The 26,433-nt window shown below is 30.1% G+C and overlaps 1 protein-coding gene across 1 annotated transcript; it reads left to right on the forward strand.

Moving 5' to 3' along the window:
- The first annotated feature begins 1,958 nt into the window (after window positions 1–1,958).
- On the forward strand, window positions 1,959–25,738 carry LOC124360531 (cytochrome b5). Its single transcript, XM_046814240.1, has 4 exons — window positions 1,959–2,299; window positions 9,221–9,349; window positions 12,873–12,943; window positions 24,896–25,738. The coding sequence occupies exons 1-4, from the start codon at window positions 2,186–2,188 to the stop codon at window positions 24,975–24,977; spliced, it is 396 nt and encodes a 131-aa protein (XP_046670196.1). The 5' UTR covers window positions 1,959–2,185; the 3' UTR covers window positions 24,978–25,738.
- The last annotated feature ends 695 nt before the right edge of the window (window positions 25,739–26,433 follow it).

Genomic DNA, 26,433 nt, shown 5'->3' on the forward strand with positions numbered 1-26,433 from the left:
AGTTATGATACAATTACATTTACACTAATCTATACAATTTATTGACATTTTGTTGCAGTCTACTACGATAACGATAAAACAGACCAGTTATTTTAAAACTATTCTTTAATTAAACTATTTAGTTCTACTATTTACTCTTAAATAACGAATGGTCGACTTACTTATCTACATTGTAGTCACTAATATTTGATGATTATTAGTTATTTATATTTTATTCATGTAATTGATATACACAAAAATTTTATGCTCTCTTGTGTAAAATTTAAGAGACCGCTATATCTTAGGCTGTGTACTTACAGCTTTTGCGAACATTTGTTTTTTTGAATATGTTATAAAATCAAATCGTATTTTCTTTTGAGAACTGTAGTATTTGAAACACTTTGTTAAGTATTAATATTTTAATAACCTCAAATTATTACAATCAAGTTTTAACTTATAGCAATAGATTTCTCTGTCTGTTTGTTGGATATATCGAGAATGACAAATAAGCTACAGACTTTAAATTGTGCATGCAACTTCAACCAAGCCTGATACGTGTCATGTGTCGTCTGGCTTACGCAATTATTATAATGCTGACCTGTTCTATAGCACATGGCAATTATTGAATAATTTCTAACTTATAGTAATGTAACCTTCAAATTATATTTCTTTGATTAAGGCAGTTGGAAAATGCAACGAACCAAATATAATGTTACAAAACAATTTTATTGGTTTTAATTTTAAAATATAAAAGATTCAATTAAATAAATTAATTTAATGGTTGTTTTTTGTATTTTGGAGTCTCTGAAGATCATTATTTGACTCATATGCGAAGAACACAAGTCTCGAATATATTGAGTAATCGACACTATTACCTGCTTAAATAAGCTAATACACCAGCGTAGGTCATTCGACCAAGGCCTGATTGTGTAATCGGTCCTCTTTTGAACATAGTGGCCCAACGACCCACTTCAATTATTATTGCTTAACATTAATTCATGGTCCAATAACACTACTGATCGTTAGCCCAACAAACTTATACTAGTAAACTTAAACTATAAAGTCTGTAGAGCCAACAACCCTATTTTTTACAATTTACATAAATGAACAAATAGAGCCGTTAGGCCAACGACTTTATGTACAAATTGCATTCCTTCCAGGAGGTTCGTTTAGCCAACGAGCAGTGGAGTAATCGACCGTTCCCAGCAAATAAGTTAATTTTCAAAACCTATTCATGCCTCTCATTATTATTGTTTCATAATATTTTACAAGCAGTTTGACTTTGATAATTATTTATTGTACGACATATTGGTTATTTCGGAACTGGAAATAACAAGTAATAATTAATGTCTCTATAAGTTGTGTATGCAGAAGATTGATGATTTAGAGCCTTTTTACGAGTCCAACATAAAACCACGAACTTCGTCTTCAAAAGTTTTTTAACGTATTGGAATCGTTCAACTCCGCACTAGTGTTGGGAAAGCGAATTCACTGTCTAACCGAATTGTCGCGTTGAAGTTATGTTATACTATACTTCCAGTAGATTATATACTTCGGTAATATTAAACTAAGCTATGAACTTGTGCACGTGTCTTTTAGTTTTGTTAGTTCAGTATTTTAGTTATGTGCACATAACATGACATTTCATAAACTACGTATTAATAATTCACATCATTATAATGCCGAAATACATAATAGAACACAAAAGAAATCATTTTTACAACACAACATGCAGATTGGACAAATTAAGGTACGATAAAAAAAACTTTATATGTATTGGCATAAACGCATAATCCAATAATTTTATGAATAAATACCTAACGTAATCACCTAATGATTTCAACACCTTATTCGTTCAATTATTTTCAATGCGGTGATTATATACGATATTCCCACGTCGTAAAAACGGGAAGTTTGGTGTTAGGTCACGGGTAATTTTATACATTAGATTTGGTAATCCTGTTAGGGAAGTGAGTAATTTAGCCATTGGTACTGGTCTGGTAGAGGTAGTAAATTAAGTAGAGTAACTGATGAAATCTGAGAACTGAGGCTTTATCTTAACTTCGGTAAGGGCCTCTCTGAGTGTTTCCAACTTTTTTCTGTTCACGGTTATGTTTTGCAAGTTATAATTGTGCGTAATTTGGTTGAGAAATTGAATATAATAACCTGTTCTGTGTTTTCTAATTGAATTGTATTTACGTGTAATATGGCGACCAAAGAGTATTATTATTCTGAAATTAAGGAAGAAATTGAGAATGACAATGCATCTTTGATAGTAATTAATAACATTGTATACAATGTTACAGACTTCCTGAACGAGGTAAGAATTGAAATAGTGGTAATTGTTTTATGTTTATTAATCCTCTAAACGTTCTGCATGTTCCTTAGTAATTAAACAGGTTTTTGGGAAATTTGTAAGGTATAGATTTAGTTTTAATTATTCAGCCAACACGTTTACTAATAAAACCAGGAACATGGAAAACCATCACCATCTGTAGAGCGTGATAAGCCGATAAGGACATATATTTTTGGGTAGGGTACTGATCCGGGTCTTTTATATTGAAATTGGCAAATGATATTGCTTAATCACCATCAATATAATCAATCGATACTAATTAATTAGTTGAAGAATTAATTTAAAAGATATATATCAACAGCTGTAAACACTTTCAAATAAATCATGTGCGGTAATTTCAATTTTACATAAGTAACATTTATTATTAAAAATGGCAGTCAATTTTAGAAAACTACACGACATTGCTTTGAAAGATGAAGACATGTTTTTAGTGGCTTTAACATGTTGGACTCGTACAGAATAAGCCATTATGTGAAATTTGTGGGAAAGAAACAACTGTAACTGTGAGAGGAGCAAATATGGTCGTCTTCAGTTTTTCTAATTTTTTTTATAATAATTTGTTTGATCACTGTAAATATTACATTCATATTTTAATTTAAAACATATGATTGTTATTGAGGACTATAGGTACTTACAAAATATAAATCATATTATTCTTATTCTGGGTATAAATAATATTAAACCCTTATATATCGATTGATAGTCTAGGATTTGAGATACGAATATTAGGTATCGATGATTACATTCTTCGATATAAAAAAAACCGAGTCCGCTTATCGTACCCTACCCATATTCTTTTTAAGGTAACTATATAACTTAATTATGTTTCTTTTGTATATTTTGGAATTTATATAATCCTTTCACACATATGCTATATGATAAAATAGTGCAGTTATAACAAATTAGAAAAACAAAATATCAAACCCTTTCAAACACTACGGTAACATTTTTTTTAATTAAGAAAATAATAATAAAAATAATTTATTATTCCTCAAAATATTCTAAAAACAATGATAAGTTGTATATTTTGTTGTTTTAAGAGGTATATAACAGTCTAATAAAAAGCTTACAAATGGCTGAAAAAAGTGTACTAGTTACAAGAGCAGACACTAGCAGTTCAAAGGTTAAAGATAAGAAATAGAATCCAGTAAAAATTATATTACTTATGAAAAACGAGTAGTATAAGTTAAATATATTTTATAAACCATGAATCTACTCTCATCTCATATTTATATGTTACTATGCTATTTACAATACTAATTATTCACAGAAAACATTTAAATTATGTACTTTTTGAAAAAAATCTATCAAAATCTTTGTATGTATTTTGACCAAATTTCCATTATAACCTAAGTTGTTGTATATACCTGGAAAAATCATAAAAGAAAGCTTAAAAAAAACATCTCCCACTTCTCTGTGTCGATTAGAAATAAATGTGTGATTACTATTCTGATGCAATCTGTATCTGTACATTCACTGAAGTTAATTGCATCTCAGAGAAGTAGTAACACACGTTTATTCCATTATTTATCATCCGTTTATAACAAATATTGTTTTAAAGTATTTGTTTTCCATATAAAAAGATGATTGTAAACAAATTTTATAAGAACAGTAAAATATGGATTACTGTTAGATGGATCATTTTAATACCCAGTTTTTTACGCTCTGACAAATAATAACAGAGAATACTTATATAAATTTACTGACCGCTATCCCTCACTTTTATAATACACTAATTAAACTTAATGTTGTAACTGTTGATTAATAATTTCATTTAGCAGCAGAAATTAACCCTTTGGGTGCCAAGGGCCGATTATTATCGGCTCACTATATTTAACCAAAGCGTGCCGAGAGCCGATATTTTCGGCCCTTTACGTTTAAACCGAAGTGTGCCGAGAGCCGATGTTTTCGGCCCATTACGTTTAACCGAAGTGTGCCGCGGGCCGATATTTTCGGCTTTGCGATTATATTATTTTTTTAAATCATATAGTAAGCGAATCCTCATAATAGATACATCAAACGAAAGGGGAAGAGTTACTTAACAAATTGATATATAACTTGTTATAGTATAAGGTCCAGGACAGTATGTGTCAAGTGCACCCGGGGTTGCCACCTTGACTGTTTTCCCCCGCCACGAGTGTAAATAGACTGAACGTTTATGTAACAATGTATATATTTTTATATAGAGACATTTCTTTGCATAGTTTTTTTATAGACTTAGTAACATTTTTCAATAGGCCTATGCTGTAGACTATAGGCACTAAAAAATAGTGAGTGATTGAAGATTGGACTTTTTCTTCTGCCTTTCAATAACTGAGGGTGAGTAAAAGCAAATAATATAAAAAAATAAGCTATTTGTCATGCTTTTATTTTTTGTGAACATGCATTAGGGTCCTAACCAATGTTTTTCAACCATCTCTCAATGCTAGTTTAATAAATATAGTTTTGTTTAGAAAAGTCCTTTACAATAACATGCCCTTACATTACATTGTCAATATTTTAGCATTTTAGTCCAAATGTAAAGTTTTATTAAAAAATCTTATAAAACTTTTATTTCTCAATATTTCTTTCTGAAATTTTCTATATTGGTTCATAATTATACATACGAATGTAAAATGTAACATATGTTTACATAAATAGTAAATAATATAAGTTTTCTAATTAAAAAAAAAAATAAAATAAATTTTTTTTTATTTATTTTTTTAAGTTTTCTTATTTATATTTTTGGATATTATCATAAAGTATTTGTTTTCCATATAAAAAGATGATTGTAAACAAATTTTATAAGAACAGTAAAATATGGATTACTGTTAGATGGATCATTTTAATACCCAGTTTTTTACGCTCTGACAAATAATAACAGAGAATACTTATATAAATTTACTGACGGCTATCCCTCACTTTTATAATACACTAATTAAACTTAATGTTGTAACTGTTGATTAATAATTTCATTTAGCAGCAGAAATTAATAGCTCATTGTCATCATTTTGTTCAATTGGTATGAAATTTGTTAGGATGAATTACATGTTGTTTGCTAAATTGTTATTGAAATTTGTTTTTTATTGTAAACAAAATATCATTTATTAAACAAAAAATTAGTTGTATTACATAATTGTATTAATATATTTATTTTCTTAGTTTAAATGAGTTTATTTAATAAATAAAATCAATTAATATAAACTCTTCTTACTTAAATTTTCAGCTGAGTAATTGCATTTAACAGCTGAAATTACTAGTAAATTTAATAAATGAACTCATTTAAAGTACAAAATTATACAATAATAAATTTATGTAAACCAACCAATGGTGTGTTTAATAAGTTGTATTTGGTTACAGTGCATATTGACTAAATTTAAACAAGGTAGGAGAATGCCACACCATGTGTCACATCACAGACTTAAATGCTAAAGTTCAATGAAAACTTTATGATCATTATTGACAGATAAAACTAAAGAGAAATTTTACATCCCCAACAAAAAAAAAAAAGAAAATTGTGTCAGTCTACTAAATGAAAGCTTTCAAAGATACTCAGCCAAATTCCATGGTTGGACATGCACCATCATAGAACTCATTTTTATCTACGTAGAAATGAAGCTTTATGCTAAAGTCAAGTCTACAGATAAAATCTTTCTCGAGATAGCTTGCCAAATGACACATTCACATTTTTGTTCATTAAATTTGGTATGGTAATAAAAAAATCACCTAGTTACCATAAAATGGTGTATTTGTTGGTATAGTTAGGCTATATTGGTTAATTTTTCAAATTTATAATCTCTCATGAGTGTACTGAGTTAATTTACATATTTATTCATTTATATTTTCTCATTGCCATCTTGGTTACCCTTAAGACCAATGTAAAAATATATGCTAATCCCATGGAGTGACATGCACCATCATCAAACTCGGTATTCCTTTACAGTATAGAAATTAAGCTTCATACACAATTTCAAGTCTATTAGTCAATTCCGTTCTTGATATCGTGCAGTCAAATTAACTTTTCCAGCACCTTGAGTCATAGACTTCACTAATGTTCAGCCTACAAAATAATTATACTTTATTTTTTTATTAATTTTTAGCTTTTCCGAGCCTAGGATTTTATTTGAAAGTATTTCTCGAGTCAGTCTATATTTTACTGATATTTTAAAATTGTTTCCTAAAGTCTGCTCAATTACTTACAATAGACTGTGACCTTCCCAGAGTGTAAAGGATACTGAAAAATAAGGTCTGGATGATCTCCAGTTATGCAGGTTTTGTTTATTTGCTGTCTTGTTTAAATTCAAAAGAGCTTCATCACTCATCAATAGTTTCATATTTTCATTAACTCCTGACTATAAACAAAATCTTCACATACAGATCACTCATCTTCAATTGTTGCACAATAATCATTTTGTATAGAGAGAATTTTGGTTTTTTTAATGCAAAATTAATTTATTTGGTTCACAGTTCATACTGAGCTCAGCTCAGTATCATGACGTCTTGCTGATCGTTCTAGGCATATGAGTAGCCTACCGCTTCACTAGCAACATTTTCCAGTGTTGTTACACTACATCTTTTTTTTTGGAGGGGGTGTGAAAAATGCATTACTGAACAAACGCTTGTTGTTAACATAACCAAGCGAACAAGTGTGGGGCTTTCAAAGAGGTTTTCCTGAAGGCATACCCACTAAAAGAACACCCTCTCTTCTTCGACCAGCCTGGAAATGGTGTTCCCAATACTTCGGGCTAGGACTTTTGTTTGAGCCTTATTCAAGCTCTCGTCTGGTTCTTCTTTTCCTAGATTAGTTCTATACAATCTAGAGTCACCTTTTTCGTTCTTAGGATTTTCTCCATGTATTTAGCCACCACAAACCACATAGCCACATCTTCCTGTCCTCTGCAGTTGAAGGTCTTCTTGCAACTGTGTCATCAGCTCTCTCCTTTCTTCTTTCCATCATCTCTACCTAAAGAAGGTTGTTCTGTATCATCCCGAGGTGAATTTCCAAAATGCAAGCAGGCAACTCCCGTTTCCCCATCCTCTACAGGTACGATCCAAAATAACCGTGGCCCAACAAAAACTGAAGACAGAAGAAGCCCACCTCGCCTTGCTGTCTTTCCATCCACTCCGTGATTTTAATGATCAACGTTTTTGTCCAACTTCCACTGGATTCAGCATCCCAACAAACTTGTTGCTTACAGTCAACAACTGAATGCTGACAGCTTTTGCAACTCACTCCGCTTCCTCAACTCCAAGTTCTTCCTTGGTATCAAAAGATTTACAGACATTAGTTAATTATTGGACATATAATTTAATAGGCGAAGGATGACACTATCCATAGAGAAAGTTGAAAGTCCAAAACAATTCCATCGAACCTTAAAAAAATAGGGACATTATACAATCATAAAAGAACCAGGATCTGATTATTTAGGTACGTTTATCAAAAATCTGGATCAGATCAGGACATAACGAATACAATTGTGTCTCTTAATGAACAGGGGATATCTCTACATGTTATAGGATCCGATGGTACAAATACGAATACAGTGTGGAAGGGTGTTGTAATCAGACAACTCGAAATACATCTTGGACGGCCCCTGCAATGAACTGTATGTTTGCTTCACTTCATTGAGTTTCCTTTCTGTTACCACTTTTTTCAGAGGTTAAGAGACGTTTGTCTTCACACTTAGTCTAAAAGGCCTTTTGCACCTCCCTTACTTGAGTTTTTGCCCTCAGAATCTGTGACTTTTATAGAAGCCAATTAAATTTGAGAGCTCCTGTTCTCTTATGTCTTCAGGGCTGAGAAGATATGCCCCTAGGAATTTATTTCCTTGTTGTAGATATGGCAGGATAACTAGCCGCTGATTCCTCTGCTTCTCTGCAGAGTCTGCATTCATCAGTCTAAGACCCATCTTCATAAGGTGTTTTCTAAGGAGACCATGTCCTGTCAACATACCTACTATCATTCTTATGTCTTCCTTACTTTGATCTAGGAGAGGTACGCACCCTTTAGCATAAGGAGAGATAAACATTTTTGATTATCTTATCTGAGGCCCTACTCCAGTAAAAGGATCTAATCCTCTGTTCCTAATCTTTTACAAGAGCCTTTGATGAAGGAAATAGGCTACTCCGTAGCCTAGCTCAGACCCTACCACAAGGGACTCTGTTCCTATTTTCGTGAGCATATCTACTTTTCTTACTGAGTGTTACTCCATTCTTCTTCATCAGTTCTACCAGAGCATTCTTGCATTCCCAAACTGCTTTCGAGTCAAACAAACAGGTATCAAGTGCCTTTGCCTGTTATTAAGCTGCACACATAACTATAAGTCAGTAACAGTGTAAGACAAATATGGATACAGTCAAATTGCTCATATTACCAAAATTGAGGAACTCTTAACAACTAACAAGCATTGATGTATGCAGTGAATAGAACGGTGGTAAGAGACTTATTGTTGTAAACTTAATGAGATTTATGTTATTCAGTCCGTTTAATGGTGTTCACAGCTATAAGATGGTGGCCAACAACTGTATAAGATGATACTTTTCAATGCTTCCTTATCTATTTTTGGAATCTTATCTCAAGAATAATGTGCGAGTACAAGAGACAGATATCTTTGAACTATCAGTAACAAAATTAAAACTAACTACACTATTTTAAAATTATTCTTAATACAGGTATATAGAGACATCCTGGAATGGGAAGTTCTGGAGAAAGTTAAAATTATCCACATTACACTATGTGAAAATAACACAATTGTTTTTGTAAGATTTGGTTGTGAACTAATTTATAAAATAGAATTAATTATGGTTTATAATAAGCCAAATTACTAACTCAGATCATTAATTTGTTTAAGAAAATAAACAACCATCTAATTGGATAAATGATCTTTAATAATATATTTATTGTAGCATCCTGGTGGAGAAGAGGTTTTATTGGAGCAGGTGGGAAAGGATGCCACTGAAGCTTTTGAAGATGTTGGACATTCTTCAGATGCAAGAGAAATGATGAAGAAATACAAAGTTGGAGAACTTCATGAAGTAAGTCCAATATTGGGAACATTCCAACACTTAGCGAGATAAATGATTTCTTAAACACTAAATGGTGTATGTTAGTGTATAATCATAGTTATTTACATAAAATAAAATATATAAACATTTGAGATTTTTAAGTTATAAAGTAAGGCAATTCATTTTCTTCTTATTGTGCATATTTCCAAAAGAGCAGAATTTAACAAGCATAGTAAGAGAAAGGAGGTTTTTAACATTGTCAGTTTCTCATTTATCCCATCCATTCTAAGGCCGCTATTAGCCAAGGGTAACTTTTGGTGCTACTGGTTACTTTTGGATTTGTGGGCCATTGTATGAAATTTAGTCTTTTAACCGAAGGTAACTAGTGACATAACCGAGTAACTGGTAACAGATGGTTGCTGGCCTTGGCCTCAGGACGGGCAACATTTTGTTACTCATAAGTGTTCTGAGGCATTGTTTTAAATGCAGCCTATGATCCAGAGTCACTGATGATGCCTCTGTTTCTCTGCGTCCATACAAAGTCACATTGTGTACAAAGCGTGCATTGTGTTTATTGTTTACTAGCTCCTAATCTGAAATTAAAATCACTTTCAGGCTTGTATTATACTCTAATGAGAACCGTTAAAACGTTTATTAGAAGCTAAATGGATAGTGAAGTTGGTAGCAAATAAAGAAAAGATGAGACAAAATAATATTATATTCTTGTATGTAGCCGAATTAATAAAATTATGGATCATACTATTGTACATACTATGTAAGAAAATACTTATTAATGTGCACGCACAGGTCATCAAAAAATGTGTAATATTAGCCTTTATTTAATCTAGAAATTAATATGTGCACATTTTCCCAACAATTAATTGTTTTGTTTTTCAATATCAGAACAAGCAACAGAAGCTCATCGTTCAACATCATTTTTGTGACAAAAATGTCATACTTTAGGTTGCTCTGTGAGTTACGTAACTAGTGACAGAGCATAATTTTGCTGCATTAACTAGTAGCGTCACCAAAATGCCCCTAGTTGCATTGCTAGTTAACCTCAGCTTACAACGGCCTAATAAGCTACCTGAAAATCATCATTGTTTGAGAGTTTTAGATGTAAAATGTGAACCATTTAACGTTTGTTTTTATACAAGCCTCTAGTTTTGGTATTATATAATTTATTAAATACTTTTATGTTATTATCAAGGTGTTGATTGGTAGCTTGTACATAAAAAACCTTTAAATCTCTAAAGCAATTTTGTTCAGTAATGTGACAGAAGTTTCCCTATCTGAATGGGCCTACGTTTTAGGAGTAAAAGACAATGGAAGTCTGACAGCTTTAGTTATTCCATGTGTGCGGTTTAAGTCAGACTACAAATTTAGATAAATTTAACCCCTTGAACACCATAATCTAGTTAACTTGTAAGCATAATAATTACTATAACATCAAAATCCAGATACATGTTGCAAAGTTTTGAAATATTAGAGTAATAACAGTAAACCCATTTAAACTTTGATAGTTTCATTCTTTCTGTCCAAAATAGTTTAAAATAGTTTGTCTTTTTACTTTTACTAAATATGTATTTATTTACCTCTTATATTGTTTTTTTGTTTATATAGGTTTTTTGTCAATGTTTGTATATTGGTGCCGTACTTTTGTTCTGACAATTTGTATAAAGTGTTAGAAATGTTTTAGAAAACAATTATTTAACAGTATTTTATGTTTTAAATAAACAATTAAATCAACAACAAATACGTTTTACATAAATAAAAATTTTAAATGATATAATTTGGTGGAAGGACATCCCTAAAATAAATGGGTGCAAATGTTTTAAACCTTATACTTCATGGTTGTGTTGATTTGGTGGAAGGACATCCCTAAAATAAATGGGTGCAAATGTTTTAAACCTTATACTTCATGGTTGTGTTGAAGAGTGTTGGCAGTAAAGTTGATAACTATGATCTGTGCTATAAAATGGAATACTTAGTATACAGGGTGATTGAAAAGTAAGTTGCACTCTTCTTAAAATTTGTTTGTTATTTTAGATGTGGTAAATCAATTTGAAGCACTCGTACTAGCCACAAATGGCAGCACTAATAATAATATTTTTCAATTTTTTTTACCCTCAGTGGAGGGGTGGGGGTGGGGGATAACTCAAAATTTTCAAATAGCACTTATAGTCTTGTAACATATCATTTTAAAAATTGTTGTCTATAAAAGTACACTTAAAGAATTGAAGCCAGGTTGACATCACTGGCAACACTGGACTGTCCAAGCCTAGGGAAGGAATTGTGTGTCCCCACTCCTGACATATCAGTGTAGTTTCTTTCAGATACCCGGCTTCAAGAATCAAGAATCATTTTTTGTCGTCCCACATTACAATGCCATGACAAAGTCAAAGAAATTAGATAATACTAGGTTTAGCACTTATGGTCATAAGTACATGTCAGAAAACATAAAAAACTAAATTAAAATACAATGTCAATACTACCTGATAACATCTCATCAACAGAATAAAAAGCTTTTTTCTTAAGCCATCTTAAAACAACATTTTTAAAAACTTTACATGTAATATCTCTACAGCCTAATGGTAACTTATTGAAGAGCTTTTTCCCAATATACAAATACATTTGCTGGGTTTTGGTGAGTCTAACATATCTTAAATCTAGAAGATCTTGGTACCTTGTATTATAATTATGAGCAACACTTCTCAGGTTAAAAACATCTAGATTTTCCTTTACATATACCAAACATTGAAAGATAAAAATACACGGCAAAGTAAGTATACCGTGTTCTACAAAAATAGGCCTACAAGAATCACTAGTACTGACATCAAAAACTGTGCGTAAGGCCTTCTTTTGACATAAAAAAACCTCCTTGGCACCACTTGAATTGCCCCAAAGTAGGGCACCATACAAAAGGTGGGAATGAAACAGCGCAAAATATGCCTTAGTAACTATGGTAGAGCTAGTACAAATTTTAAGTCTTTTAAGTAAAAAAATTACTCGAGACAGGCGAGAACAAAGAGCATCAGTATGACTTCTCCAAGTAAGCCTAGAATCTAAATTAATTCCCAGTAACTTTATTGATTTATTGTCAGAGTATTTCCTTAAACTAAAAGATGTGCTCCGTCTTATATTCGTTAACATATAGGCAGTTGGCATCAAACCAGAGTTAAGACCTTTCCCTCATATAATTTATTACTACAGAATTAATGTCAGATTATCATGATCTAGTGTAATATTTTTTGCATTGAAACCACATTACTAAAGTCTTGGGCACAGCTTAGCTATTGTGCTATTTGCAATCACTACCTGTACAGTGCTATAATTAAGAGGCTGAATTGTTCCAAAAATTTGGAATTGGTCCTAAATTGTTTTATAATGTAGCATTGTTATGAGACCATTTTGAAAACATTGCTTTTGATGTTTGTTATTTTACAGATTGTATTGAAAATAGTGTTCATAATTTTATCCGACACTTGAAAAATCTTACTAATTACAAATTTATGTTATAAAACATTTAATAATAACAGAAATGTTGTTTCAGTCAGAGAAAACATCAAAGGATGAGAAGCTACCAACAGCAGTACCTTTGACTAATTCAGCAGATGGCGATAGGTAAGCTCTTATAATTGACAATTATTACAAGAGTTGGTCCAATATAAGTGCCTTACACTCAAATCATGTTTTGTATGCTAATTTTTTCACTTTGACCTTTTGAGCTTTAACTGTAGAGCTGTACCATGGAAATCTTTTCTGACCTTAGTAAGTGCTCTAAAATATTGTTTATATTGAAAATAATTTAAAGCGTTACATACATGTTTGTTATATTTTATGACAAAAAATTTAAATTGTATCAGATTACAATAATTTTGATATAACTTTTTCTCTGTTTTATTATAATTTTGCTCTAAATCTGATTGTATAGTAACTTTTGTACTGTAAGCCCATTTTGGCATATTTTAAAGGGATTTTTTTTACACTGTTATTCAAGTATGCGGAAGTTAACTTTGAATTGGAGAAATATTAACACTTGTACAAAAAAATACCTTTCAAAATCTAGTGATTGCTTAGCAATTTTAGTGCACAAACAAACTGGTTGTATATCAAAATATTTCTGGTGATAGCCATAGCCAAAAGACAGAATGTAGCACACCATAAGAAAATATGAAAAACTGTCGGGAACCAATAAAGTCTCAAAAACAAGATTGTCTGTCTCTAAGAACTTAAGAAATCAGGAAATAATTTGACAGCTATTTGAATCAGGAGTTGATAAATCCCAAAAAATGAATAGACTTGACATGAATAGTGAAACTGTGAATGAAGATCGACGACATAAGTTGAAATGCCATTGCACCTGTTGATGCCACCGAATTGTTTACAGAGTTCGTGGACAGTGTGTGATTGACAATGTGTTCGTAAAGTCCACTTTACGGCGTTCAATCCCAGGTTGCCTTTATTAGTGTAATGGAGTTCATCTTGTTAGTTCTACCTCTGTGTTGTTTTAGAATAAAATATTAATATTACTTTCTTCTTGTAATACTTTGAACGCCATCTATAATAAACAACTGCACTTCAGTAACTTCCTTAGCAGATAACTTTCCGATGCATTTTTCTTATATTGGTCGGCAGTGTAACATTTTCGGAACCACAATACTTTGGCATGACTATAACTAGGGCTGCCACCAACGATGAAAAAGCTTAGATTATACAAACATATTTATAATATCCCTGGAAATTTTAACTAGGAATGAATCAATGCCCATTATCGATATTGTGGCTCTTTTCACTTGATTCTGATACCAGCAGAATTGTTTAATCCTTTGCAATCGGCAGTAAATTTTTATGATTGCCCTCTCAGATCCTGCGATACCAAAAGGGTGGCCGTGGCTCCTTTCTGTATCAGGTCATTGATTTATGATCACATTCTCTGTCCTTCAGCTAGGTGAGCCTCAGCTCTTCAGGCCATTACGTGACGCCTACTGTATTGCACAGTTATAAAATTCAATCCTCTTCCCATTGTGTCTAGAAAGTGCTTAAATCTCTGTCTAATAACTAACTAAATTAATATTTTTCTATCAGTATCACTGTAATTGCCATAGTGTTTCCTATCAATTTATTAAAATACTAGTGCATTTGGTGGAGACTAAGCTCAAAATATGGAAACAAACTCATATTTGTTGATATAACCTGTAGAGTTATTTTTGAATTGTATTTGTATTCCGCAAATACAAATACTTTCAAAAAAATATCAACCTATAACTTAAATTACTTATTACTTAGTTAATTTAAAAGCAACTAATAAATGACCAATCTATCTATAAAGTTTCAACCTTGAAGCTGATAAAATTTGTAAATTATTTGAGAATTTCATTCAAATTTCAGTCATTTAAGAGTCAAAGATCAAATACTGCCATATAAATCCGAGTGAAAGTGACACAACCTGTGTTACAATCATAGTAAACCAAACTTATGTTTTGTTAGCTAAATTCAAATGTATGTGTCAGTACAAAAAAAGTTTAAAATGCAAAGAAGTTAAATTGCAAAAATATTTTTAAATAGGTGAAAATTTGCCATATTCTTGTTATTTTTCATCACAGAGGTTTTGATATTGAAATCAGTTTAGTGAACGGAAAGTGCATTACTTACATATCAGTCAAAAGATAAGATTTCTTAACATTCAGGTAATTAAGAAGCCTACATTCATTAGAATTATCATAATTGGTAAAATAAACAAAGGAGATATTGGTCACGGTCAACTTGTATTGCCATGCAATAATACATTTTTCAATACTTTCATTTATCATTGCGTTGTGTTGTTATGTTTCTGTAAACAACCAGGCAAAATCATCATCTAAATGTGATGCTTGTATTGCTTCCTCTTTCTGTTGCTCCTAACTGAATCATGATTCCTGAGATTATAAAAATTAGGCCATAAAAGCTTTTGAGTGCAGCGTCCATTAATACTTACAAACTTTTATGAAATATTTAAATTGTTAGTTATGCTGTAGATGGAGCTTATATTGGTTACTGTTAACTTACTTTAAAACATAAAACCAATATTTAATACTTTTATTTTTTGTGAGGCCTTTCGATAGCGAGGCTATCTTCTTCAGACACATCACAAAAGTTAATTGTTAGTTATATTATATCAATCACTTCATAATAATATAAAAAAATAATTTGAGAAATTTCCTTTCAATTCAATGGCTGTAGCCTGTCTAGTCCTTAACCATGACTTTCTGTCTTGTTATTGTATCTTTGGAGGTATCTGATTTATAAAAAATGTAAAGTATTGTAATATTCTTAACTGTAGTGTAGGGTGGTCATTTATCATTGATCATTACCATGAGTAATATAGGTTTTTTTTTCAAGAAATTTGATAATCCTACAAATGAAAAATACCAATTATAAAGATTTTGAAATAGACTTGCAAATGTCAGTAGTATAAAACCACTTTGTATTATTTATAATATTTTTCATGTGATTAATTTTTTTAGACTTGTATCTTTAATGCATGCTTTTACATATTTCTTCTGGAGAATTTTTTGACAAAACCACCTCTTAATTATCAATGACACTGAATTATAACACCTGTGTATAGAGATGTTGGAATCTATAACCAAGCTATTAATCCAGAATTTTAAATTAGATTTTTGTATGATAATGAAGTAAAACATTTTCAGTCTCTTGAAAATTTAGATAAGATTGCTATTTAAATGGAGGGAGTTTGTAAAAGGAGTTTAACATTTGTGCTGTCCAGTAACTTATAACGGTCAGTATGGACATGCATCACATTTAATTCTGTCATGTAAAGAGACCAAACAAAGTCGAAATACCAGAAGCTTCTTTTCCTTTAGGATAAGGTAATCATAATTATTCCTGTCGCCTCGGGAGTTAGAGACAGGTAGGAATAACCTTGATTAGTAAACAACTTCTCTATGACAATATCATACTCTAAATTTGAAATACACACTATGGTTTGACTATATGAAAATAGAGGTTCATATTTTACATCACCAGTCATTTGGTCATAATTTTCTTTTTCTAAAAATTTAAAACATCCGCATGACATATACCTTCATCTGATAAAAAACTGTAATTAGTAATTTTTCATGTACTAAACCACATACCTGATGATCTATGATGATGAACATCTTTAGAAGACCAAAATAGATAATGACATTCCATTGTGTTATACTTGTTACTGGTGTGATACCAGTAAGGTAATTGAAAGAAATACCCCAACCATACCACTTGATGTTCTAATGGATTCAAGAAACACTTGAAATATAGATTTCTTATCTTTGTTCCTGTATATAGTAATTGAATTAAAAGAGATGTTTTTGTTATAACATGAAAACCAGTGGATGCTGGACATATCGAACAAGCATGCATAATAGCACTATCACATCATTCACAGTAATCTTGTTAAAGCTATTGGTACACAATTAGTTCTTTGTGGTGATCTGCCTGATCAAAGATTAAATAGACACTGTTAATTAATATCCATTAAGGTTATCAATTATAAAGAAACTATACCATCTGAGCACTGCAACCTGAGTACATGTAATAAATATCTAGTTTTATTAATTTCAAATCCTTAAACTTATAAAATGGTGGTAGGAATAAACTCTGCCTATAACTAAGAATGTGGAATCCCACTCTAAGCAAGACATGAAACACTAAAGTGATTTTATAGATTTTACTTATAATTGGTCTGACCTAAGTCAATGACTATACTGCCTTTAAGGAATTTAAGTGTGCTACTGACGAATTTGTCTAGTCTCTTCATACGTATACCCAAAGATCACTATGTGATAACATTTAATGTGATGTCTAATCTGACAATCACAAGGCACTCTGCATTATGAGCTTTCAACCTACTTTTACACCTTGCTTGTAAAAAGTGGATATTTTTCAGTAATAATTTGCAATGCAAACTTGTTAAAAAAAATTAATAGCAAATCTTTTATCTCGTAAAAATTAAGTCTTAAAATATAAACCGTTGTACAAATTAATTAAAGCTTACAATCATACAACTGGGAATTTGAATATGTTGAATTTTTCAAAACATTTTCTGCTGAATAAAAAAAAAAATATCTTGATCAGTCTCGTCTAAAAGATAATTTAGACCATTATTGTACGTAACATACCAGCAATCTAAATTTTCTTAGAAAATAAAAATGTATGAATTCATGTAGAATAGGTCTTATAAGAAAAGAATGAGCAAATTACCAAACAATCTTGCAAAGTGCTTTTTTAAACATTAATATGCACATATGTATAAATACATGAATATCTAATTGTCTCCTTGAGATTATTAATCAACTACTCAACAGAATTCACTAGTGTTGCATTGCCAGGGGAATATTTGTGTTTTAATTGCTCCATTGAGTCCTCTGTGGTTTTGTTTACCATGTGGTAACTATAGAGATGATAGAGAAGTGTATAAGAATATAGTTCAGTAAAGCACATTTCGAATAAATTTTGTTTTAATTCATTAATAGATTTTTTAGCACTTTTACATTTATTAATGCCATTTTATCTTTTTACGATGGAGACCCTATGTTGAATTTAAATTTGAGTTCCAATGACTTGATAATATTGTATTTATTACTTTTTAGTTTGTCCTGCCACTGCGTGATAATCTGAGAGACCAATGTGGTATGTGCTATGACAATTGAGTCCATTTCATCCGTTCTTGGTGTTGGGTTCACTTAATTGGTCAATTAATAGTGGATTCTTCTTAATACAGGTTGCAGTCGAACTTACCAATTCATTATTCCCTCATCTCCATACAGGCACTTTGATTTTAGATTTATATAGACTTATTGTTACCAAATGTTTTGTGACAAACAAAAATGATTCTAAATAATCAAATTTCAATTTTTAGTTGTATTAAAAATAGTATGAGAATGACAAGATTTTTATTTCCATGTATGTCATTTGGACCTTTATATCACATTCTACCTTCCAATAAATAATTCTGTGTTGTCATAAATATTTACAAAATAGCACAACTACATGTAAAAATGTCAAAATAGTAAAGCTTGAATATTTAATACCATTATAGAGTTTGTTAGTCAGGTTTTTATTAAAAGGGTTTTCTCCCATATGCATGTGTTTGTGAACAATCAATGCTTACAGTACTGAAGATTCAATGTGTTCTCACAGTGACCAATTTGTTCAACCAAAATATTCCTGAAATATAATGAAACCAGTAAACTAATTTTTACTGTAGATTATTGATTATATCAGTTTATATATGAAAACTTCCAAGATGCAAAAGCCATTTATAGTTAAGGACCAAAAAGGTCCTTCACAAAATCTTGTTGTCTGTCTTTATGGTAACTTAACTCTTGATAGAAAGGTTCTAGAACTCACATAGAATCCTTTTGGTTAAGGAAAGAATCCTATTTATTTTGGGGTCTAAAGGTCAAATGGTAGCAAAGTTGCAATAATCCGAAAAAAGTAGTTTCTATGGGTTTTCTGGGTCTTTTCACACTCTGTCTTGTTGGTTTATTATAAATAAGTTCCTTAGTCATAAAAACCGCATTGAAGCTGTACTTCAAAAATAAATTCCATACTCTATCACAGAAAAAAAGTAAGTGTAGTATTTAGAATTTCTTATAACTAAATAAAAGTTAGCTGAATTACTTTTAAACAATTGTTTAGTTACATGTGCACTGTAAACATTTAAAATCTAATTTTATGCCAGAGTTTGGCTTATTTGTACAGTGGTATATTATGATGTAAATTTAGATTTTTATTTAAATCTTCTTTGAACCATAGCACAGAAATGTGATGTAACTATAATAATTTATTCAATGATTCATTATGATTAATATCATGAACTTTTATGAAACAATTGTCATCCACATATCTTTAGAATCTGCTCTTGCTTTCTTTGGTAATTCAGTTATTTAAATAATATACAGATGTACTCTCAGTGTGTTAACTCTTTGTTTCTTTTTAGATTTCTTTGCATGTTGACAAATGTTCTGTACATTCAATACACAAAAATGTATATATTATGTGTAACTCCTGGATTGCTGTTTGCCAATTACGTAATTGCCTTGGGGTACCGAAAATACATATTTTAAACAGATTAACGATATATAATCATAGACATAGTTTATATCATTCTAGTTTCGGACGTGTGTGTGCTTGCTTGGTTTCATTATAAAGCATGAAAGCTGTTCCAAGCAAGTAGAAATGAAGGCATCAGGCATTCGCTGGAGTCTAATAGACTGATAAACTTTGTTTAAACAGTGGTATCAATTGTACATACCATTCTCTTTAAACAAGTATAAATTTCAATGATTTAATTAAAATTTATAATAATAATAATAATTTGGTACTAGGTCTTTAAAGTTGTACAGGAATTTTAGATGGCTCATAAATTTTTTGTTGGGCAAGAGAAAATACAAAATATATAATTAAGAAGGTCTATAAAGTTTTTATTTTAAAATAGCAGTTGAGAAAATACAAATTCTTCTATCAATTCCTTAGTAATGTAAGAAATGAACATAATTTAAAGACATTTTTAAGAAAAGAGTACATGGTGAATAGATCTTTATAGTCAATTGAAGAATTTTTTAAAGTTATACATTAACATTTTTTATTACATGAAAATAAAATATTGTTTTAATATGCGTTAAGTAGTAATAAAGCAGAAAATTTGAAATATATTTAATGACTTAATAGTCTAAGAGTAAAAACATTATTTTTAACAGTTTCTCTATAAAATTAAAAAAAGTTTACAAGATTCGTCATTATTGTTCTTTTATTGAATAAAGTTTGATTGGATGGAAGTATAAGAAGGAGGCTGTACCTATCAACCTACTACAACAGGAATATTTCTAAACCCCTTGAAAGTGTTTTAATATTATATTGACTGTAGAAATGGAAGTGGTTTATTACTAATTAATACATACATATATAATTTTTGTTTGTTTTTATTTTTAAAACTTAGATTTTGAAGAAATGTTAGTAATTTCATTTTGACTTTTGCCTAGTTATACAGTATTTAGAATTGAATAAGTACCTGACAGAAGAAACATTTTAGTTTGAGAAAAAATAATAAACCATTTAGTGTACCAATCTATTATCATTGTGGGGAATTAATGTTGACAGATGTTTTATAACTGAAATTAAAAATTAAAATCATGAACACAATAAAAAGCACAAGTTTTATCAGTGATTAATGTATCTCAAAATATTGTAGTCTTGAGTAATTAAATATGCTATTGTTTTTTTATATTTGATTCAGTTTATCTACAGGATGTTTGTCAGTGTGGTCCCTAATAATTGTATTAAGTGCTTGTCATTGTGAGTCGTAACTGCAAGTCATCTCTATGGGGCACAGTACACTTGAGTGTTGAAACACTTCTTATCAACACTTGTGTATATCATTTGCAAGTCTTTCTTGCCTATTCAAAATAGCCCTAAAATTATTGATTATTCTCATACTACAATGTAAACATTAAATTACTAAAATATAAAATAGATGTATAAAAACATGTTTTAGTAATTCCAGAATTTATGAAGTAAAACTAAAGTTAAAGGTGTTGATTTATGCTTACCTACCATTAACCCTCCAGCAGGCAGTGGTAAAAACTGCTCGGTGGAAAACAGTATTTTTTTATAGAACACAATCTTTTGAATATTTGTAAAAGAATATTTATCACTTAAACATAATTTTAATTAGCATACTTCAATGAAAGGTGAAATTATGAAGTTTTATGAAAGCAGTGGGAAAGATGCTTGATCGACTACAGCTCATACAGCTGACCTGCTACTTGTCAGGCCAATGTGTACCTCGTTTATACATAATAAATATATAAACTTCAACATATGCCACTGACGAGTTCAAGTAGCAAATTTGTGCAGAGCTGCATTCGCTTAAACATGGCTGCCTCTGTTGATCCTTCAGACAAATGTGAATTGAGGAGTGTTATTTACAGCCGAAGGAAATAGTGCAGCAGAAATCCATTGGAGAGTGTGATGTGATTACGAAAAAAAACATTGAGAATAATGGTGTTTGTGCATGAATAGTGTCAAGTTTAAAGATGACCAAACTGACGTGCAAAATGAAGGAGGTCAAGAACCAAACTCGGGCACTACAGGATGGCCTTGTTGAATGAGTTGACATAGTGTTTAGAGAAAACTGTAGATTCAAAATAAGTGTTCTGTCCTTGGAATTTTCAGACATATCAGATCTTCTCTTTACTATATTGTTATAGAAAATTCAGGCTACAAAAAGATTTGTGCTCACTCGGTCATATAAAATGAAGGCATATGCAATATTGTACAAGGTAGTGAAACTGTAGTGTTGACAATTAGTGACAAGTTAATATGTATATTTTAGGATTTTACATTGTTTTAAAACATTTTATTGCATTTCCAAATAAAGTGTATCAGGTGAGAGATATCTGAAATGTTATTCACAAATTATTCACATTTGTATCATCTGTAATCATTAAGAATAAATGTATTACAACACAAAAAACACATTAAACCTACATAATTGGCTTAGAAACTTGCTCCTGGAAAGTTGTAACATTGATTATATTAGTAACAATATAATCAAAGGTTTTAATAATAATATGTCATAACCTACTCAGTAATACAACTCTGTCTGAAAAAATGTTTTATTTAAGTTATTTTTTATATTAAATTTAAAACTTCACCGGGAATATATTAAATAATGAATGCATGTTAGTAGTATAATTGGAAAATTTTAAATAATACATTAATGTACTTTTAGGAATATTTTACTCCTAGAAACAAAACATTCAATAACAATTTGTTGGTGTTTTCAAAATTTGTTCATCTTTATTACATTACAGAAGATAAGGAAATCAGTGGAACATGGATGCCACAAGTGACTAGCATCACTTAAATTTAGCCTTGGCACAACTATCTAGATGACCTCAGAAACCTGTCTGCTCATGGCCTACCATATCTTGGGTGGATGGCCTCTCTGATTGTGTCAGTAGTACACGCATTTACAGAATCATTTCTATTCAAGTAATCATTTATTGGTTTAACTTGAATACACAATGGTCATAACTAACAAATTTGTAATATTGTTATAAAGTTTTGCTCTTCAACTTTTACTAAAAAAAATTTGTTTTTAATTCAGACTTAGTATCAGCTTTATATTAATTTTCAACATACTTCATACACACGTTTTATAATACTCATAAGTTAAGACTTGTTGATATATACAAACTTATTCTTTAATATTCTTACTATTTCAGTTTTTGGCATGTAACTCCTAAAGTCTACATCCTACAAAAAGTAAAAGTAAAGTTTACTTTTTTTACATCGTACAAAAAGTGTATTCTTGTCTTAAGTAGATAAAATTTTCTAAAAGTTTAGTTAATTAACTACTGGAGGGTTAAAAATGTGTCTAAACCTTAAAAAAATTGTATCTACTCATAAAAAGGCAGGCTATATTTATTTGTCGAGTCACCTGAAAGTCATTGATTTTGAAAGACCTCGTACAAAATACAAATTTACATAGAAATATTGTATGATTATTAATAGTTGTATTGAATTAAAACTTTTTCCAATTGTTTCCAAGAATTGTCGTTCAAACATTTCAACAATTCATATGTTGTGCAGTGTCATGTCAAATCTGTAATTACTAAAATTTCTTTAAAAAATAAATTTAATAAAGCAGATGTGTGATGCACAATTTGCTTTAAGGACAAGATGTCCTTGGATGACAATTGTTTCTTTGTTCAATTGGTCTAGGATTGAGAAATTCTGTACATATATGCTTGTCTTCAGTGATTTACTCGCATGCCAATCTGATGTTCTTTGGTAACTCTAGTCAACATAGGAACTTTTGTATAGTTGACCTTATAAGGCCAGTTATTGTCCATTCATCTGTGTAATTGACTCAAACTTGGATGATATATCTCAGTATACTTGATATCTCAGTCTCTGATTTATCAACTAATATTCCACAACTGTAGGAATAAAAATAGTGTACTTCACTTATAAATAAACTTTACAATGATAACTATTATTATCAGCTAATGTAGAATAGCAATGAATTTATATAAATTTACAAAGAATAATATTTGGCTCCAAAGGAGCAAAAGCTACAGTGTCTTAATTTTGGTAGTTGCTTTCCCTATTCCTGTGACGCAGGAATGTAATATGTTATATCAATACTATTCTAGTGATAGTTTACAATGTTAATGGATACATAACCATTGGAATCTGTAATTTCATAGTAACAACAATATTAAAACGGTGAATAATGCTCTGTTAGCATTATTCTTCTCTAAATTGGTATCAACATCATGAGTAAGCATTAATTATAATTTAACAACATTATAGCATTGACGAGTTAATTATATATTTTTGTCCTCATTAATGCTCATGTTCTTTTCCTAACAAGCATGATATGGTAATAACTACTTCATGATAATAGGTCAATTTACTTCATTTTTTACATAATGGTTGTGAAAAAATGTAGTATTCATTTTATTGTGTTAAACATGGCCAACCATTTTAAAACTGTTGAATATTTTTAGGAAAACCCACCAAAGTGTTTCTTTTGTAAAGAGCTCTAAACATAAACCATGTAACACTCATTTAAAAATGTTTGGGTGTAAACATCCAGTTTGGTATACATGTATTCATAAAATTTAATAAAACTAATTTAAGTGGTTTTCCTAATTTGTAATTAAGGAGGTTTAGATTTGATTTCTTTGTAGCTCTTAATTGTTTTCCTCCTACATATTTAAGCCACTATCAGAATCATCCTTTAATCCTTTCAGTGCCGAACATTTTTTTGGAATGTTAGTCAGTAATGCCAAAGGTATTTGCAGGTGTTATCCAAAAGTGCTGTGCTAGTTTTAGCAATTTGCATACAGTTATTAAATGTCCTAACTTTGTTATTTATTGGCGAATTTTTATAATTTTTGTTTTGTTTTGTATACAAATATGTATATTAATACTAATTATACTCAAAAACTTCTTATACTACCAGAAACACAAAGGATAACAACAATAAAAACTAAAAAATGTTTTTTCTTTTTTAATTTTAAGAGTATTTTCTTTCAGTAGGGACATTAAAACATTCATAATACTTCACTATACGCCTAAATTACACACACTATTTGGGTATATTATAATCATAAACAAACAGAAACATAACCTCAACATTGAAACAGCGAAACATTAGACTAACAACAATGAAAACAAGGCATCTCGGCCACGACGTCATTGACAACAGGCCAACTTGATCATTACTTCGTTGTTACTGACTAATCAGCTGTGTTTGTGCATCATAAAACATACTTAACAGAAACTACGTTTATTTTTTTAATGAATTGATAGGAAATATGTGTAAAAATATAATTAACGTATTTTGACATTGGCAATTTATGCGCGTTTTTAAAACGTCCGGTTACCCGGATATTGACAATTTATGCATGATGTTAAAACGTCTGGTTACCCGTACGTTGGCACTCAAAGGGTTAAACTCCTGTGTTCTAGTTATTACATATAAGATTCAATGTAACACTGATCTTTATTTTTCAGTTCCTGGAAATCTTGGCTACTTCCTATTGCCATCGGACTTCTGGCTACTGTTGCTTATCGATTTTTCTTCCTGAGCCAATAAAGAAGAAAATTAGTTCCTCACTATAATTCTTAACCATCAAGATAACAGTTATTTTTGAGCTGAGTTAAAAAGTTAAAACACGGGTTATACTCCCTCCTGCAACAAGTATTAGGTTAAACCATGTTATATGTTGAATATTATTTACTATGAAATTACAACTGTTAGCACAAATGAGATTTCTTAATTGTTTTCATTGTAAGCGGTTATATTTCAATGTAATAATTTATCATTGTGCTTGTAATATCAAATTATATATACATATATATTTTTTAAAGATATATTTGAACATGTAGATGGAAGTAAATTTTAAGACACATTCCTGAACACAAAATGTACCTAATAGAATGTTTTGTCATTGAAAATAATAGATTAAGTTTATCTTGTAATAATAATTTATTGCAGCTGAGAAGAGTTTTATATAATTAAAACCACTCTACTTCCTTCTCTTTTTCTGTCTTGGTGTGAAAAAATATGGTGCTTTACAAAAGTTAAACATTGTGTACCCTAAATTCTAACATTTGCCGTAATAGTAAAAAAGGTTTTGATACCTACCTTGGAATTTAACAGATATGGGTCCATTTAGATTAATTAGTTTACAATACAATCACAGAGAGGATTTAAACATAAGACTATTCATAAATTTAAGATGCTATATATATAAATATTATACATAAAGTAGAATTTAATTAAATGTATATCCTTACCATTGTCTGTTGTAATATTGTTATAGATCAATAAAACTTTCTGATTTAATATTTTAACCTTTTAACATTATGATTTATTTAAACCACATCCCACTACCCCTACTTAAAATGATTAAATAATGCTAAAATGTTAATTGTTAAACATTTCTTCTCAATCCCCATCTTAAAATAACTACTTAACTTAATCTAATCAGATTACAACTTAAGAATTTGTGATTTTTGAATGTTTAAACACATTACAATTATGTATATACAGTTGTATAATTGGTTTAAAATTATGGAACGTCAAATTTATGGTATTTAATGTATGTATTTAAATTAAGTAGCTACAAATAAATATTACAATTAGAAATAAAAAAATTACTATTGATGGGTTTAATGAAATAAACATAAAATATAATAAACTAAAGTTTTGGAACACTTATTAAAAAAACAAATGTAAAAAATAGTAAAGAACAAGTTTTTCAATGTATAGCATGTTCTTAGCCAAAGTAAATTTTATTGGACTAAATCTAAAATATACAAAGATTAATTAAAAAACAAATAATTTTGCTTAAACATTTAATTATTAATGGAACATGTAATTATTCAATTATTCCATGTGAATAAAAAGAAATAATATTAATAATACAAATAATTTTATATCTTTTGTAATAAAAGTTCAGAGAGTTCTATTTCTTAGAATTGAATCTAAATTTAAATTCTACACTCAAATTTTTTAATTTCTTTTGAGAAAGTTTATTTAAAAACAC

The sequence above is a fragment of the Homalodisca vitripennis genome, chromosome 4 (assembly GCF_021130785.1).
Source record: "Homalodisca vitripennis isolate AUS2020 chromosome 4, UT_GWSS_2.1, whole genome shotgun sequence".
Taxonomy (NCBI): Eukaryota; Metazoa; Arthropoda; class Insecta; order Hemiptera; family Cicadellidae; genus Homalodisca; species Homalodisca vitripennis.

Excerpts from the sequence above, each read along its gene's own strand:
- LOC124360531 (XM_046814240.1), top strand. The coding sequence starts at position 2,186 with ATGGCGACCAAAGAGTATTATTATTCTGAAATTAAGGAAGAAATTGAG. Across the intron at positions 9,350-12,872 it reads AAGTTGGAGAACTTCATGAA|TCAGAGAAAACATCAAAGGA; the intron begins GTAAGTCCAATA and ends ATGTTGTTTCAG. Across the intron at positions 12,944-24,895 it reads AATTCAGCAGATGGCGATAG|TTCCTGGAAATCTTGGCTAC; the intron begins GTAAGCTCTTAT and ends TTTATTTTTCAG.